We start from the raw sequence: 17,171 nt of genomic DNA on the forward strand, positions 1-17,171 counted from the left end.
TGTTTTTGGCATTTTACATTTATTAGATAGACATGCAGTCAGAAAATAGTTAGTGAGAGAGAGAGAGACATGTAACCGATTCCCAGCTGGAATCGAACCAGAGACATTTCAGTCACAGTGTGAGTCTTAACCACTTGGCCACCACAATGCCACTGATTTATGATTCTTGGGCTTAAATACAAGGGATTGAGTGAACATGATTAATAGTCTATAGCAATGCTAGCATCCCTATGTGGCTGTACTGTGTGCCCAGAGATTCCTCTGTTATGATTTGGTACAATATAAATAAAACTGTAGACAACTTAGGTCTGTGCTTTGAACTAAAGGCACATCAACAATGCTAACATGCTGATGTTCAGCAGGTACATTTACTACATTTTGACATCATTTAATGTACAAGAAGAAAGCTCAAGGGGTGAATAAAGGTATTAGGATTCATCCTCTGGGGAACATGAATATACTGTACGTGCTAAATTAAATGAAGAATTATCTAAAAGCTATTGAAACATTTCAGTCTGTACCAAAATTGTGCAACTATAGGTAAGCAACTCAAAAAAAGGCCACAGACTCTTATCATAAGAGTTCATCCAACAATCATTTACTGTATATATTAAAGAAAACACAAATTACCTGCAACAGCGTATGGAAATATACAGTTTTGCTTTGTAATCTCTGAAGACCACAATAAACAATTTTTTGGTTTTGGTTTAACAGCAGTATAGACCCTGAGAATGAACAAAAATCCTGTCAATATAAAGTATAGTGTCATATCTTTTAATAGATTTCTTTCCAAATTCATCTGCAGCCAGAGAAAATTGTCCCCACATATTTCCCAATAAGCCCAGTATGCTTCTGGCACAACTTCAAGACATTCAGGCTTTCCTGTTATTATATTTTGTTATTATATTTAATTGTTCATCGCTGTTGACTGTACAAATATTATGATAAAACATCTGAAAGCAGTTTACTACTAAACACTGCTAAATAGTTTGAATAATTACTGTATATGCCCACAAGAGAGTGAAAGCAAACACTTCGAAACGCAGAGGGTGCAGCAGCGCATTCAGCAGAGGTTGCATATACTGTACCCCAGGCCTTTAAAAGTCTACTGTTTCCTTAACATAAATCAATCTGCTGAATAACGTTGCGTTCATACAAAAGGCAGACCTCTTTATGACTTTGGCTGTGAAGCATGACAAAAGAGAAGGTAGAGAATGAGAAACAGAGAGGCGTAAAGAATGAGACAAACGTCTGCGTTTGATAGAGCCTGTAGCAAACTATTTCATAGGTTTTGTTTTAGCAGGTTAAGATTTTTTTTGAAAAGATATTTTCAGAACCCTTTAGTAGGAAGATGTGAGCCAAGTGTTGACTTAAATGTTCCAAACAGGAACATTGTGCAAAGAACAAGAACAGGCTTTCAAATAGCTTTCACTTTTCACACTGAAAGCAATTTCTTTAAACATGTTGCGTCCAAGAAATCCTGATAACAGCCAGTGATGATGCAGGTCTAGCTGGTCAATACACTACACTAATATACATATAGTGTATACACACAAAGCAGACTATAAACATGCATCCATCTGGTGTGCAGCGCAGCGGCATGTTCCTTTCTCACTCATCAGCACCTGATTGTTATAGATTGTGCTGTTTATCTCTTCTTTTCCCAACTCGTAAAACGTAAAAAACGTTTTTTATTTTTTTCCCCTGGACATTGTAACATGCCGCTCTGATTAATTACAGCTAAGAAAACCTTGCCATGTGATCAATCGCTCACCTCTCCTGCTGGGCTGGATCAGGTCGATCCATGTAGTTAAAAGATGATGGGTTCAACAATAGCCTCGCTCATTAAATACTGTGTGATGTAGAGCCACCGCTCGCTTTCCGTGAAGCTTAATGAGCTCGTAATTATGTTCATAAAAGTTTAATAATTTCTTCTGACGTTAGCAGAGGTGCACTTTATTTCAGATGAGGTTGAAAGCTAGGTGAGACTCTGTTATCTCAATGTCCATATGTTTGTTGACTTTATCTTTAACAGGGCATTTGAAAAAGTCGAATTTTCTTAAATAATATACAAGTGAAGTGACAATCATGTTAAACCAGGAGAAGTTCTCATGTCTCCTCATGCTCCTTGGTAAAATGTCTAAATATAAACACTTCTATATATTTTTTGGAGTGGATTTCTTTTCATCATGAACTTCTATGGACAGCCATTGTTGTTTTATTTTCACTTTTATTTTTTAAATATCACATATAACATGAAGCATTTAATGTGTTTGAACATCAGCATGTGCCTGTGTCTTACCTCGGAGGGTAAAATGTTGCTGCTGCTCTCTGTCCAGGTAGGAGGTAGTGGTGATCAGACCGGTGTAAGGGTTGATGCTGAAGAGCTCGTACCCGGGGCCGGGCAGCAGACTGTACCACACCACGGCGTTCTCCTCTGGGGGAGGAACACAGGAGATTAATGTATGTTTTACAAGCTCTGGGGTAACTGTTAAAAAGTGTGAGGAAAAATACTAAAACTAAGCAGGAAAGAGAAGAATTATGATCCCAGTGTTATTCTCATGGTTATCGATTGTCCTGTACCTCATGATCTAAAGCTTAACATTGTGATCACATGACAGATCTTAATGTACAGATGCACACATTCAAAGAGGAACAGACACACAGTGTTGTCAAGGATACAGGATACTCTTTGTCCTCACAGCCAAAACAAAAATCTACTCATTAAAATATATCAAATACATTTACTGTAAATATAATTTATAGAGAAGAATGTACCTCTAATTTTTCTGTAAATGATATTTAATAAATGTTTAACATATGCTCTCTTCTATCATCCTTAATGATTGAATAAATGCATGTGGATATAATCCATTTTTATATACATTTCCTTTTCAGGTCTCCATCAAAACTAATACAATTATTTTCTTTTCTTTCGATCTTATCTTTTATGTCAGTTGTGAAGTTGAGTTTAGCACCTCATCGGGTGAATTCACATTCATGGCTGCTTCTAGGTCAGACAGGCCTTATCTGATGCCAAATTGAAAACAGGAGCTGTTGTAATGTGTCACCTTTAAAAAACCAACGGGGGAGCAAAACCTTTATCTGAGCTCTTTCCTGCTCTAGTCTGGCCCTGCTCATTACAGGTCTTATGGTTCCTCTATTGACGGCCACTCATATGAACCCAGAAAAGAAAGTCAGCTTTGAAATGACAAACTGTAGTGATCACCTGAGTTTGAGAAGACTGTTCCCTGCTTACCTGTGCTGCACAATGAATGGGTGCAGTGTTCATGGATATGAAATGGTGTGGGAGCTTTTAGTGTTTGATGCAGAGAAAACAGGATTGCAGTGTCTAAAAATATCTGCATCATGCAGTAAGTAGGGTTCACTTGAAGGATCCCTGTGATCAATTTTTGGAGGCAATTTCTTCCTTACAAACAAATAGCTCTTATGAAACCTGTTGAAGCAGAGTAGGGAATTGGTGGCGCAACTCCACCTAATGAGGCACATGTGGATGGAAAATATTATTAAGGGGTCAAAACGTAAGGAGAAGCATTGGTCTCACAACAAAGTAGTAAACAAGTGTTGCAGGATTTTTGAAATGTGTCAAAATATATTCACCACCTTTGTATCCAGAGACCTAAAAAACCTGCTCAAATAAAACCAAAAACTATCTGCATGGCTAGATACAACGGAAGGTAAATGATAATTTAAATAAACCACCTTTACACATTGGTGTACTAATATCACAGCCAATGATAGGAACAGGATAAGTTTATTAAAAACCTCTTTATCTTCTAAAAAGTGTGTTGAAGGATTATTTACGAATGCTCCACAAAACGATTTAATAAGGACTTTTGTTTCCCACAACTATGAAACTTTATACTGGCACGTGATATTTACTTGTTTTCTGAAATGTGGGGTGTGTCTGTGACATAAATCTAAGGTCTAATTATGTTTGCTTCTTTTTAGTTGCATCACTTGATCATTAGTCTATTATTTATTATCCATTAATTGATTGATTTATTACTACACAAATGTGTTACGTGTTAAGTTACTTTTGATGTGACAGTGTTTTTTATGTGTTGTGACTAGTTTCTGCTCTGGGGATTAATAAAGTCATTTAAGTTTACAGGGTGACTTCATTTGTACTCATTACATAAGACAATGATGGATACTCATCAAATAAACAGAGCAAATTCTTTGTACTTTTGATAACATTCAGTAAACAATTGTGAGATTTAAGAGAGCTTCACCACAGACATGAGTGAAAAAGTAAATAATAAAAAAAAGAGACCAGTTTTAGCGTGTGTAATAATGCATGTGCACTTGGTAAGTCTGATGTGGTGATCAAATCTTACCACAGAAGTTCTTCAAACACATGGACATTTGCTCCAAAAAGTGAAGTCAAGGACACGCAGAGTAACACAAAGGTTAGCTGTCACACTCATTGATATTGCACATCTACTCTGACTGATTCCAACACATGGAAACTGGATACGGAGACCAGCACAGGCACAAAACAATGGTCATCTTTTGCGGAGCAGTGGGGGAAAAAGCAACACAAATGATAATCAAATAAGACTGGTGGGAGAGCCGGCTGAGCTGCCAGACGAGCCTATTTGAGGAGACAGATGAAAACACGGCGCCTATTGGCACAGATGGCTTGGATTATAGAAATCATCATGAGAGGGGACCTTTCAAATCTCCCAGAGGAACTGTGTTGCTTGCTGTTCTTGGACAATTCTCACCCCCAAGAATGTTAGTTCACATCGAAAACCCCTCCTGTACTGATCCTCCTGCCACATGTCCTCCACCTCCGGTATTTAAAAGGACCTGTACTGTCAACGTGATGAGCAGGGGTTGGTTTCAATTAAACTGCTAATGGAGTGAAACAAAACAGACGATAACCATGATTCACTGCAGCGCTGAAATTTAACCAAAACATGGCAGGGTGAGCTGCGGCTCAACTGTATTTTGTCATGTGCTACTCTGCTTTAAAAATAATATAAAGAAACCATTATGCTGAAACTGAGAATGATTGGAGAATTTCCTCTTTTTTTGCTATTAAATACATCAAGTATTGTAAAATATTACACCAGGTTTAAATGCCACAGAGTATTACACCTATTCATGTCTTCATAATTTATAAAATACACTATTATTGAGGACGATTTGTCCTTGACTTATATTTGCTGTGTTACTTTGAGTTGATGGTTCAAGGCTGTTAGGTCTCAAGGACACATGCGAGTGCTGCCATCTAGGCACTTTTGAGGCATACTGCTATTTCCACTTCCACAGGAGGACTATTTCACACTAAACATTAATGCTACTCAATGAAAACTGCAGCTCACCCTCACACCTGCAATATCAAATCATAAGAAGAGCTTTGTAAATTGTGTAACTCTCCTGGCTGGAAAATCAGGTGTACACTGAAAGGGATCATCCGTTACTCTTGAGAAAAACTTTTTTTTTTTTGCATATCCACAATTAGCATTTTAGTTTAGTTTATTTTCAGGTGATTTCAGGTTTTACAACATGTAACATATTCTATCCTTAGACCCTCAGTTCAGAAAAGGAAAATAAAGAAAAATCTCAGCAAAAACGAAAAAGTCAGCAAAAGAGTACACAGCAGATAGTTTGGTGTCTGGACCAGCAGGAGTCTGACCAGATCTAATTCAACTACCATCAACAGGAGGTGAGGTGTATCTGTCAATCTGTAATTTGTTAACTCAAAGTGCAATTCCTATTTTTTTATCCTACAGCTTTTGATTGCATCTCGTGGTTTTCAGAGTTGGTTCAGTTATCACCTAACCTGAAATATGAATCTGATGTTAAGTTACAGTATATACTCAACCATACTGAGGTCATGTCAACTGAACTAACATCATAAAAACATGACGTTCACTGATCCAGACTAGGAGATCTGACCGAAAGCTCAGCATAATCAAACTACTGTTCCCAAGATCAAATTTCATGCTCAAAAGTCTGTGTTTCTCAGATTTTAGCATGAAAATTTTCATACTAAAAGATGAGAAAATATAGTTTTGAATAAATAAGAGCTGAACCAAATAGTCAATTAATCGTTTAAATGTTTAACTAGATTTCTTTAAGCTAAATATTTTCTGGTTCCGCTTTCTCAGTTGTGAGGATCTGATGCTGTTATTTATCTAATGTGATAATAAACTTTCCTATTTAAATTTTTATATGAAAACACCATGATGATATAAAAAGCTGATAATCATTACCTGAATCCTTATCAGTGGCTGACACCCTGATTACTGGCTCTCCGGGGTCTCTGTTCTCTGCCACAGTGGCATTGTAGATACTCTGACTGAAGACCGGTGACTGGTCGTTCACGTCCCCCACTTCCACTGTCAGAGTCTGGGTGGAGGACAGCGAGGGCAGGCCGTGGTCCACTGCACGGACGGTCAGACGGTGGAAACGTTGTGTCTCATAGTCCAGAGGTGCCGAGAGAAACAAGAGGCCTATAGAAGACGAGAGGGAAAAGATGGTGAATGCCTTCTAGTCTTAGAAGTTGAAGTGGCTTAAAAATGTTGTATATTATATATAGGTATATTAGATAGATAGATATTTATCAATCTATCTACTAATAAATGTCATTCATTCAATCCTACCTGTTTTCTCCTCTATTGTAAAGAATCCTTTCTTGTTTCCAGCCAAGATGACGTAAGAGACGACCCCATTTTCACCTAGATCCCCATCTATGGCCACAAAATGATGCATCAGACTCCCCACCTCTGCATCCTCCATCACCTGTACTGTGTCGGCTGATATAAACACCGGACGGTTATCGTTCACATCGAGCAGGTAGACCTGCGCAGTCACAGATGTCGCTTTACGCTCGTCCTTTCTCTTCGCCTGGTCGGTGGCTGTTACAGTGAAGGCAAAGCTCGGGGTGGTCTCCCGGTCTAAAGGTGCAGCTACAGTCAGGCTCCCTGTGTAAGGGTTGATCTGAAAGGGGAAGCGTGATGAAGGGGTGCTGAGCTCAGAGTCAAAGGTCAGGGAGTAGCGGAGGGCACTGTTAGGAAAGGTCCCATCGGCGTCTCTGGCATGAAAAGCAAACGCCAGTGATCCGACTGTGGCGTCCTCCGACAGACCGAACGTCACCAGTTTATCAGGGAACCAGGGTGTGTGGTCGTTTACATCCTCCACCATCACATTAACCAGCACAGACATGTTCACTCCAGGAGTGAGTGCTGCATCTTCAGCTCGAACCACAAGGAAGTACTGCATGGCAGACTCATAGTCCAGCGGCTGGTTGATATATATTTCACCAGAGGAGCCGTCAATGCCGAAGTGAATGCTCCCGTCACCTTCAGAGATGGAATAGTGGAATCTCTCTTTATCTGCAACACTGGCAGAGCCGATAACAGTCGCCGGCTCCGTGTCCTCTTTCACAGTAAACCGTCTCACAATTTGATGGTCAGAGCGACCATACAGAGCCTCAAATCCATGAACCTGCGGGTGCATAGCAAAGTTAGAGCAAGTCGAAACACTAGAAAAGAAAAAAAGCTGAGTTAATAAGACAAGGGACAAGAAAATGCCACAAAGCGTATCATGTGGTTCTGCTTGAAGGGACGAGAAACCTCAAAGAGAGAGACGAAAGAAAGAGAAAACAGATAAATCTCTCGTCCCGGTGCTGAACTTAGACTACTTAGAAATGTGTTCTTTTCTTATATCTCTGTGCATTTGTAAAAATATATTTAAGGCATCGGATAGAGCCTACTTTACAACAATTACTTTTGTATGTATTTAGGTTATTTAGATTTTTTTTGTATCATGTTATCTTCTGTCATTTCTGTACGGCTACACTTAGTCGCTTGCAGCATTTAGTGTGATGACCACCTTTCTTGCTCTCTTTGAAAAGTAAATATCAAATCACACAGGCAAAGCACCTGTACACAGATCTGTACAGACGAATACTACTACTGTTATCAGTTTAAGGATACGCTGACAGGATACAAGTAGTGATATGTTTTTAAAGAGCTAAGCTATGAGATCTAGGATCTTTGATAAAACGTGGCTCCCATGTTCGACAACAAATAAAACTCTTCTGCAATTTTGTTATGCAAGTTTTAAATTTAATTAATAACTGTATATCCAGCAGAAATTTCACTTGAACTATAAGTAATAAAGTTGAGGCATGACTGTACCTGTATATGAATGACTGCAGTTTCCTCCAGAGGTGTAGCTCCGCTGTCTTTGGCACTTATTTTCAGAGTGTAGTACGGTTCAGTGTTCTGGGCGAAAAGCTCTGTTGTTCGGACGTCTCCAGTTTCACTGTCAATCTCAAAGTGTCCAAGACCCTCCTTCTCGAAACCAACTAAGAGAGATACAAGATGTTGATATTCAACAACTCATCAACAAGTGCTAAAGTGTGTACTGCAGCTCTCCACAAATCCAAAAAAAAACATGATGTTCATAACATAATCACAGAACATAATAATAAAAATGTTCATCACCTAATGAGAAGGTGACTGTTCCATTTTCTCCTGCGTCTAAATCTTTGGCGAACAAGTTTGTCACCAAGGATCCCGCTGGTAGATCGGCCCGTATCTGCAATAAAGTGAAGAACAGTGTGAGTTATATTGGATATAACACTATATTTTAAAAACGCTATAAACTTTGAAGATATGCTGCAAGTCAATCAACACAATGCTATCTGACATAAAGTGCAGGGAGCGGCTTAAGAATGAGATGGAGTGTTAAGATGCAGATCATCTCTTATTCCAGAGTTCCTCAGGGGTTGGATTATGGCACCATGAATTCCCACGACTCATATAATGTTGCTTTTTCATAAGATATCATTTTAGGCAAGTGTTAGGCATGTTGAAAGATCAACTGACAGACTGTGGTAATGACAAAAAAGGCCAAAATACTGACATCGAAAGTTAATTCTTGGCCTTGGAAACAACAGCTGACACAGCAGTCGCACCACAAGATCTACACTCAGTTGCTGTTCTGTAATTTGTGCTGAAAAAAGTTTGAACGTCTACAATCTTGGAACCCATCGGCTATTGTCTGACGACGATTTAACATCTGGGGTCAATCTCCAGTGTTTCAGGGTTTTCGGTGTACAAGAATGAAAATGAATATCCAGGCAAGACCTCCTCGCCTTCTCTTTAGTACAATAAACAAGCAAAATCCAAACATTTACCTGAACATTGAGCTCCTTGCTGGCAGACAGGTGTGTAAACTGTGGAGTGTTGTCATTAATGTCGGTTACCAGGATGTGAACAGTGGCAGTGGCATTGAGACGAGGGTGGCCCTGGTCTGTCACCATCACCTTCAGACTGTGCTGGCTGTGCTGCTCCCGGTCCAATGCCACCCAGTTGATAATTTCACCTGTAAGGGTACCGAGAAAGGATGCATGGATGAACAGTAAAAGCTAACATGACCTTGAGATAGTGTTATTGATGTGAATCTTTTGTTTTACCTGTTTTAGCGTTGATGCGAAAGAACTTCCCATCTGAGAGCAGGATGTAGGACAGCTGGCCGTTTTTCCCAGAATCCTTATCCATGGCCTTGACTGTTCCCACCAGGTCTTGAGGTGACGACCCCTCTGACACAGTGAAGTAGTAAACCTCATTGCTGAACACCGGGGCATTATCATTGATGTCAAGCACCAACACTGTCACTGTAGCCGTAGCTGTGATGTTGGCCAGCGAGGCCTCCCTGGCTGTGGCCAACACCCGAAAACGAAACATGGATTCTGTCTCGTAGTCCAGACTGTGGGAGAGATACAACCATCCCGTCTTTGGGTGAATCCGAAACGGAGCAGGAGGAAATCCAGCTTCTGCCACCAAGGAGTAGGTGAGGCCTGAGTTTGACATGTGTCCGCCCCGGCTCCGGTGTGCCCTCACCTGGATGACCCTTGAATCTTTCCTGTAGCCCTCACCTATCTCCACCTGGTAGACTAATGTCTCAAAGGCTAGGCTGTCTTCAGCAGCGGTGCGGTCCACCTTGACTGTGAGGGTCAGTGTAGAGCTCTGGGAGGGTTCTCCCTCATCTTTAGCCACGATTTCAAGGCTGTACCTCTGCTGATGATCCACCTGTAAACTCTGGTTTAATGTAACGGTCCCAAGGTTCTGGTCAACAACAAACATACCATTCCTGGTACTTTTCAGGTAATACTGCACCTGCCCATTAGCACCACTGTCATAGTCGTGTGCATGAGCGATGAATAACACTGTCCCTGGGAGTGTGTTTTGAGACACTGTGATGGTGTCACTGATTTTGGGGAAAACTGGAGTGTTGTCATTAATGTCGGCAATAGTGATGTTGACTTGGGTGGTGCTGTAAACTGGAGAGGTGTCGGTGTAGGACTGAAGAACCAGCAGTGCATATGGCTGCGACTCGTGGTCCAGAGGTTTGACGTTGCTGATCAGGCCGGACTGCGGATGAACAGAGAACAAACCCTGAGGGTCTCCAGATGAGATTCGGTAGGATACTGATTCTGTGAAGTCTGTGAAGACAAAGAGTTTTGATTGGTAAATAAACAACAAAACATTACAGGGTTGGTTCTCCTAGATCGTGGAGATCTGAGATCTGAGACAATTCAACATCAATATATTCCAGAGACAGTTTCATCCATACAATATACAATATAAATTATACAGTATCTACTACATATAGATTTTTATGGTAAAATGTGAACTAGTGTTTAAACTTCTCAACATCTGGGAAAATTGTGACACACATTAGTTGATTAACAACAGTTTCAGTTCAGTTTTTAATAGTTTCAGTATTAGTTTTTATGGTGGGTATTTGTCAGGGTAAGAGTTAAGAAGTTCAGCATATGTATGAAAGTACAAACACAACACTTCTGACATTTAACATTTGACTCACAGTCTCAGTAAACATGTCCACCAATGCCTCCTCATGCGTGTTGTGACAAGACATTTCCTCTATATTTTTTATTTTATTTTGGTTTGCAAAGCTTTTTGTCAGATTACATCAGCGGCTCCCAACCTCAGGTCTCGGCTTTCACTCATAAACTGATAAAAAATAAATTAAGAAAATGAAACAAAAGTTAAAAAAAAAGAAAGTAAAGACAGAAAGAAGAAAAATATTTACATAATAGTGTATTTACAATAGGCCACACGCTGCCTTGTTTGGTGCAAAATCAAGAAGGTCCAACTAGAGTTACACTCAGAATAACAATAACAGTTGTATGCCGTGCTAGATGCTAATCTTTTTTAATGCAAAAGAGTATGTAGAGTATAATGTCTTCCTCATTATCTATATTCTTTCATGCACACAGTGGAGAACACACACACACACACAGTAAGCAACATGCAGTAATTAAAGTGCAGGTCAGAAGAGCTCATTAATCACCTCCAAGTGTTTGCTGCAACCACAGACCACTGACCTGAGATTAACGGTGCCCGACCCTTGTCACACAGGCCCAGTTCTTTAAGTTGAAATGTTAATCTGTTAATTGATTAGACAACCTTAAGCGACTGTCTAGTGTAGTAGAGTGGTTTAGCTGCTGAAGGGACTCAGTGGAGTTGGTGGCAACGTTACAAGTGGACTATGGAGGGATAATCCTTAAAAACTGGGGAGTCTGGAAACATCTAGTCAATGTTACTGTTGATCAAATATTATCCAGAATACAATCTGCTGTCTCTCCCATTGATAATCCCATTTGCATTTATAATATGTACTTACTTTTATCCGCAACTACATCTAATAAAATCTTTTTTATACTAGACATATTTATAATAACAATAAAACCCACCAGTTCAGGTGTGTATTTACAGGACAGGACTGTCCTTTATCTCTAAGAACAATGAGACAGTGCAGTGTACAACTGTCTTTGACCCCGTATCATCTGTCATCTGTACAAGTGGCTAAAGAGGATTAAAGATTAAAGGAGATTTGAACAATGGTCACTCCTTTGTCTTTGTCACAGTCATCTATCAGGACAGGTCCTGCTCAAATACTGCATTTCTGCAGCGCACAGCGTCTTCTAAAGTCAACTTTATTTCAGCATTTTTGCTTGTATGTACATTGTAAACCAAACTGGGTAAATTAAAAGTAAGTGTTGGCAGAAATAATAATTAGAGTATGCATGTTGCTTGGACTGTGAGAGGAAACAAACACAAAAAGGGAGGTGAGGGCCATGATGCCGTTTGAGGACATTTACAACAGTTTTCTGGTTTGCTGTTTTCCCTCATAAAACAACAAACCAACTTAATTTGTGATCATCAACTGCCACCTCTCACCCAGCTACTCTCAGACTGGCACATGAGGATGATCCCGATCTGCGCTCACCTGCTGGGTTTATGGCCTCCACCTTCCCCACAGAAGTGCCTGGCGGTGTGTCTTCGGGCACTGTAAAAGTGTAGCGTGACCTCTGGAACACAGCTGGAGCCTGTGCGCTGCGTAAAACATTAATGGTGACCTCTGCAGGCCTGACTGAGGTCAAGCCATCCCCGTCCTGTGCTGTTATTGAGAGCTTCACACTGGCTTCACCCAGATGGGTCAGAGTGGAGGTCAGGAAGAGCATTCCTACACGGACAACAGAAAGTTCACACATTTATTCGTTAAACTTCAGGTCATGCAATTATTTAAAAATAATGTAACTGAAGGTCTGCCATTTTTCTTTCTTGCTTGCTTTTCCTTTATTTAACCAAGTAAATGTCGCATTGTGTTTGAAGCCAAGAATAGCTGATTGAAAAAACTAATTAAACATTGACCAATTCTTGATTGATTGTTAATGTCAATCATTTTTCAAGCCAGAATAACAAAGTTTCTCTGGTTCCAGCATCTGAAATTTGAGAATTTGATGATTTTCTTTCTTTCATATCAATGTAAAATTAATCTTTTTTAATCTTCTGTTGCCGGACAAAACAAGCAATTTGTATTCATCACTTTGAGCTTTGGGAAATTATACTTCATTTTTGACTGACATTTTTTAGCCAAACCTATTAATTAATGAATTGAGAAAATAAGTCATGATGAGATTAAAACTTTTTTTCAAAGAGAGACGAAGGAAACAGCACAAAAACAATGTGAGAAAAACAAACAGGCGATTAAAAGTAGTTGAGTTATTTGCAGTTTAAAACAAACATTGAAATTAACCTAAAATGGCTGGAACAGATTTTGTTCACAGCCAAATTTGCACCATGCATTGGTGATAACCACATCTACATTAGCCAACATGTTATTTACTGCATTAATCGACAGACGTGACAGATGGTTGAGGAACATGACTCATTTTAATGTCACCTGAAGTTACCTTAAAACTACTACTTCAAATATTGTTTGAAACTGCTTTTCTACTTAGTTAAAGTTTTATTCAGTATTAAATTGTGGCCAAGTGCAAATCTTATCTCTGCCACATGGGGATATAAAGCTTTGGGCACCACCCCTGCTGAGCAGTGACACCCGCAATCATATCATGGAGACTTACACAAAGTAAGAAGTTGTTTATCCCTGAATTCTGGGACTGCCAGCCAAACAACTTACTTAAAGGAGCTTGAGAGTTTAAGAACTCAAACTGTAAGCAATGTTGTGTTACTTTCCGTTAATATGGTGAGTGTGGACGTACAAACAGAAAGTACCATAAGTACAGCGGCGCTGAGGGGCAAAACACATTGTTTAAAAAACATTAAATAGTTGTCTCTACTTTCTCAGTTTTGTGAAATGTTTTTTTTGCTGTGTTTTGCCCCTCAGGCCACCTGACTTAGGACAGAAAGATTGATGAATTAAGCTAAATGAAAAGTGTTTTCTTCAGAGTGCCTACCTGTTTGTTTATCCAGGGCAAACAAACTGGACATGTCACCAGGAAGGACATCATAGGTGACCTGTCCGAACCTGCCAGAGTCTCGGTCAGTCGCGATAACATTGAGGATTTCTGTGCCGGGCTGTGCGTGGCTGCTGATGCTCATGGTGTACTCGTCAGGGTTAAACACTGGAGCGTTATCATTCAGATCTTCTACCTCAATGTGCACGTAGGTTTGAGCACTCAGGCCTCCCTGATATTTGAAGAACAAGACAAAACTTAGAAAGCTGCAGTTTGTGGGTCAAACACAACATTGCAACCATGTTATGGTCACAGTGCAGGGAGTAAATCATGACGGTCAGGCACACAAACCACTCACTGGATCTTCAGCTTTGATCAGAATGTCGTGGGCTGTGTGTCCTGAGTCCCGATCGATATCTTGAGAGACGCACAGCTCTCCGGTTTGTGGGTGGATTTTGAAGAGAGGGTGTTTGTCCTGCTTGTCAAAGCCATCAGACAAGGAGTAGAGCAGTGTGCCAAACTCAGGACTGTCTGCATCTGTGGCAACAACCTAAAAAAAACCCCACAAAAAAATACAGTTTAATGAGCTTTCAGACACCCAAATGCTGCCTGATACAGAAATCCAAACAAACCCAATAAAAAGCACTGCAGAGAAAGACTTATATGGATTTTACATGAACTATGTGCATGTTAAGAAGGCTGATTAACAAGCCTGCTGCTGTGGTGATGCTTGGCGTCCACTACAAATATTATTATTCAGATTATTACTATTAGTTGCCTCTCGATTAAAGTTTATAATCAAAGTAATATCTAATAAAAGTTAAAATCTTAAATTCAACTGGTTGCTGCATGTCCAGTAAGGTTTCTGCCAGTTAAAATGACCGTTGCCAAGTGCTTGCTCACTGTGGGAATTGTTAACCTTCTGTGAATAATATCATAGAATTATTATAATATTAATATTATAGTGTATCTATATGGAAAGTGTCATGAGATAACCTGTATAAATAAAATTGAATCGTGCTGTTGAATGTATGTGAAGTGAGCATGATAATGAAAAGAAAGGAGTGTAATAAGGAAATCACATTGTTAATTAAAATGTCAAACATGTGTTGTATGCAGACGTTTGTTTACTTAAAATTTTAAAGCCTTGTAACCGCCACTTGCCTCGATCTGTTATCTGCTGTGTTCACCTTGTGTAAATCTATAAACCTCCTTTAAATCACAGGGTTTTTATGCCAAGTCATATTTTAGACCACTTCATTACAGTTTATGTATAAACCCATATAGGGCTTTTATTTTTCCTGCTGATAAACTTTCTCAATCACTTTGATCAAATTCTTCTATAACTGTAATTTTCTTGCGTGTCTTTTCCCAGTTACTTATATGTTTTGCTTGGTAACTGCTCCGCCTCTATATCTACACCACCTACATATACATACGATCGATTCTCACGCCCATTTACAGTAGTGTAACCACGCCTGATAATCTGCCGTCCTACTTGTCAATACACAATAAATACACTATCTTTGTATGCATGTTCTGTCATATTAACCTCGTCTAATCACTCACTGTGTAGGTTTGTCTTGTTCACATATGTTACATCATGTTCACTAAAACAGGAGACCACCACATTATTGTGCTTTTGTTGTCTGCACTTTAATTGAACTTACTTTTTACAGACTTCCTTGTTTATTTTTGTTATTAAGATCAGTAAAATAATAACAAAAATGATTCTTTTCAGGTCATTATATACTAATGAAAATATAGTTATGAATGTTATATTACATCTCTGACATATTCTGTATATAGAATATACAGATTGCAAATTTTCATGTACAACTTTGAAGTGAAACAGATATGTTGCAACATATCCGTTATTAACAGTCACGCAACACTGCAGTCAGCGTCACCGTCCATGTGTGAATGTTTAGTAGTTATCATGAATCATACTACTTGTCTTGTTCTGCCAGAGAAGGTCAATATAATAAAAGCATAAAAAATCCCCCACGATCAAAGGGTGAGGAGTATTATTGCAGTGGAAAACAAAACTGTCGAGTAAAAACACGCCACAGATCCAACCTTTCATGTCTGACTGTGCTCGTGACAAAAGACTTGTTTTACAGCTAGAGCGCTGTTCACTTTCCAGTCATAAAGATGATATCATCTCAGATTTTATGAACTCTGATCACAGGGACTTTTAGAGACATGGGTCAAGGTCTGTTTAGACGTGTAACACACCCTACAAGCCTTTGAACTGACTTTACATCCGGGAACATTAATATGAGGTTGCAAGACATTTGTTCCTCTGTTCACAGCTTGCATGTTCACAAAACGTAGGCTGAGCTTGTGAAACTTGTCTGTAATCCTTATTCAAGTCTGTATTTTGTTAATTTGTTCATTTTAGTCTGAAGTTGATGCAATGGAAAAGGTTATTTTATGGTTTTACAGCAGCCAAGACAACAATTTTAAAAAAACCTGGATTTTTCCTGATGTCTGTTTGTAATTGTTATGGATAGAATAAGGAGGCAATCGATTAGTCTATTGATCATTTTCTTGATTAATAGATCAGTTGTTTGGTCCATATAACGTCAGAAAACATCTTCAAATGTCTTGTTTTGTCCACGATCCAAAGATGAATATCATGAGAACATGATAAGTTCTGTATATCAGAAGAACATAAACTGTTGTCAAGGACAATATGGTATTAATCATTTGTATAGTTTTTGTCTTCACAGAGGTCACCTGCTTTTTACAGCCGTCTGTTATGTTATCGGTTTCCTTTTGTGATCACAAAAAGGTCAATAAAATAATATGTGCTAAGTTAATCATCTGTTTTGTGCTTAGTTAAAGTATGAGTAAGAGTGTTTACTGTGTGTGATTAGCTAATGAACCACAGACAACTTAAAATACATTAGCGAATCACACCCAGTTTCTGTTACATCTAGAAAATTAATCAACAACAAATAATAATAATTTATTATCTTTGTTTTTTTGGACTGGTTGTAAATAGTCACAATCAATTTGACATCAACACCTGTATGTATTTAAAACAACACACACACACTTATAAAAATAGGTTTCTTTTGTAATGGCCTTCAGCTTGTGGTACCAGGCGGGCATCACTTCTATCATATAAAGCCACGGAGATGAACTGGACAGAGTGTGTGTGTGTGTGTGTGTGTGTGTGTGTGTGTGTGTGTGTGTTTAGGAGAAACACTGATGTCTTTGTGCGTATAGAGTGAAAGCTACTTTTGTTTTATGAGATGTAAAAAGAGACAGCAACACAGAGAGCATTAGATGTTGAATATTCAACTGATGCTGTTTGCACCCAAATCTTCAGCATATATATTTAAAAAACATGCTTGAAAGTAAATGTCCACATATCTACTTATCTAAA

General features: G+C 39.1%; 1 protein-coding gene across 1 annotated transcript in view; it reads right to left on the reverse strand.

Moving 5' to 3' along the window:
- Positions 1–17,171, reverse strand: part of dchs2 (dachsous cadherin-related 2) — a 31,310-nt gene that overhangs the window by 10,632 nt on the left and 3,507 nt on the right. Inside the window, exons 2-11 of the mRNA XM_027283661.1 lie at positions 14,133–14,324; positions 13,775–14,006; positions 12,301–12,537; positions 9,461–10,489; positions 9,182–9,369; positions 8,487–8,580; positions 8,178–8,347; positions 6,639–7,482; positions 6,249–6,488; positions 2,303–2,437 (exon numbers count right to left, since the gene is read on the reverse strand). Of these exons, the coding sequence (XP_027139462.1) occupies positions 2,303–2,437; positions 6,249–6,488; positions 6,639–7,482; positions 8,178–8,347; positions 8,487–8,580; positions 9,182–9,369; positions 9,461–10,489; positions 12,301–12,537; positions 13,775–14,006; positions 14,133–14,324 (3,361 nt within the window). The remainder of the gene's footprint in view (positions 1–2,302; positions 2,438–6,248; positions 6,489–6,638; positions 7,483–8,177; positions 8,348–8,486; positions 8,581–9,181; positions 9,370–9,460; positions 10,490–12,300; positions 12,538–13,774; positions 14,007–14,132; positions 14,325–17,171) is intronic.

This window comes from Larimichthys crocea, chromosome X, assembly GCF_000972845.2.
Source record: "Larimichthys crocea isolate SSNF chromosome X, L_crocea_2.0, whole genome shotgun sequence".
Lineage (NCBI taxonomy): Eukaryota > Metazoa > Chordata > Actinopteri > Sciaenidae > Larimichthys > Larimichthys crocea.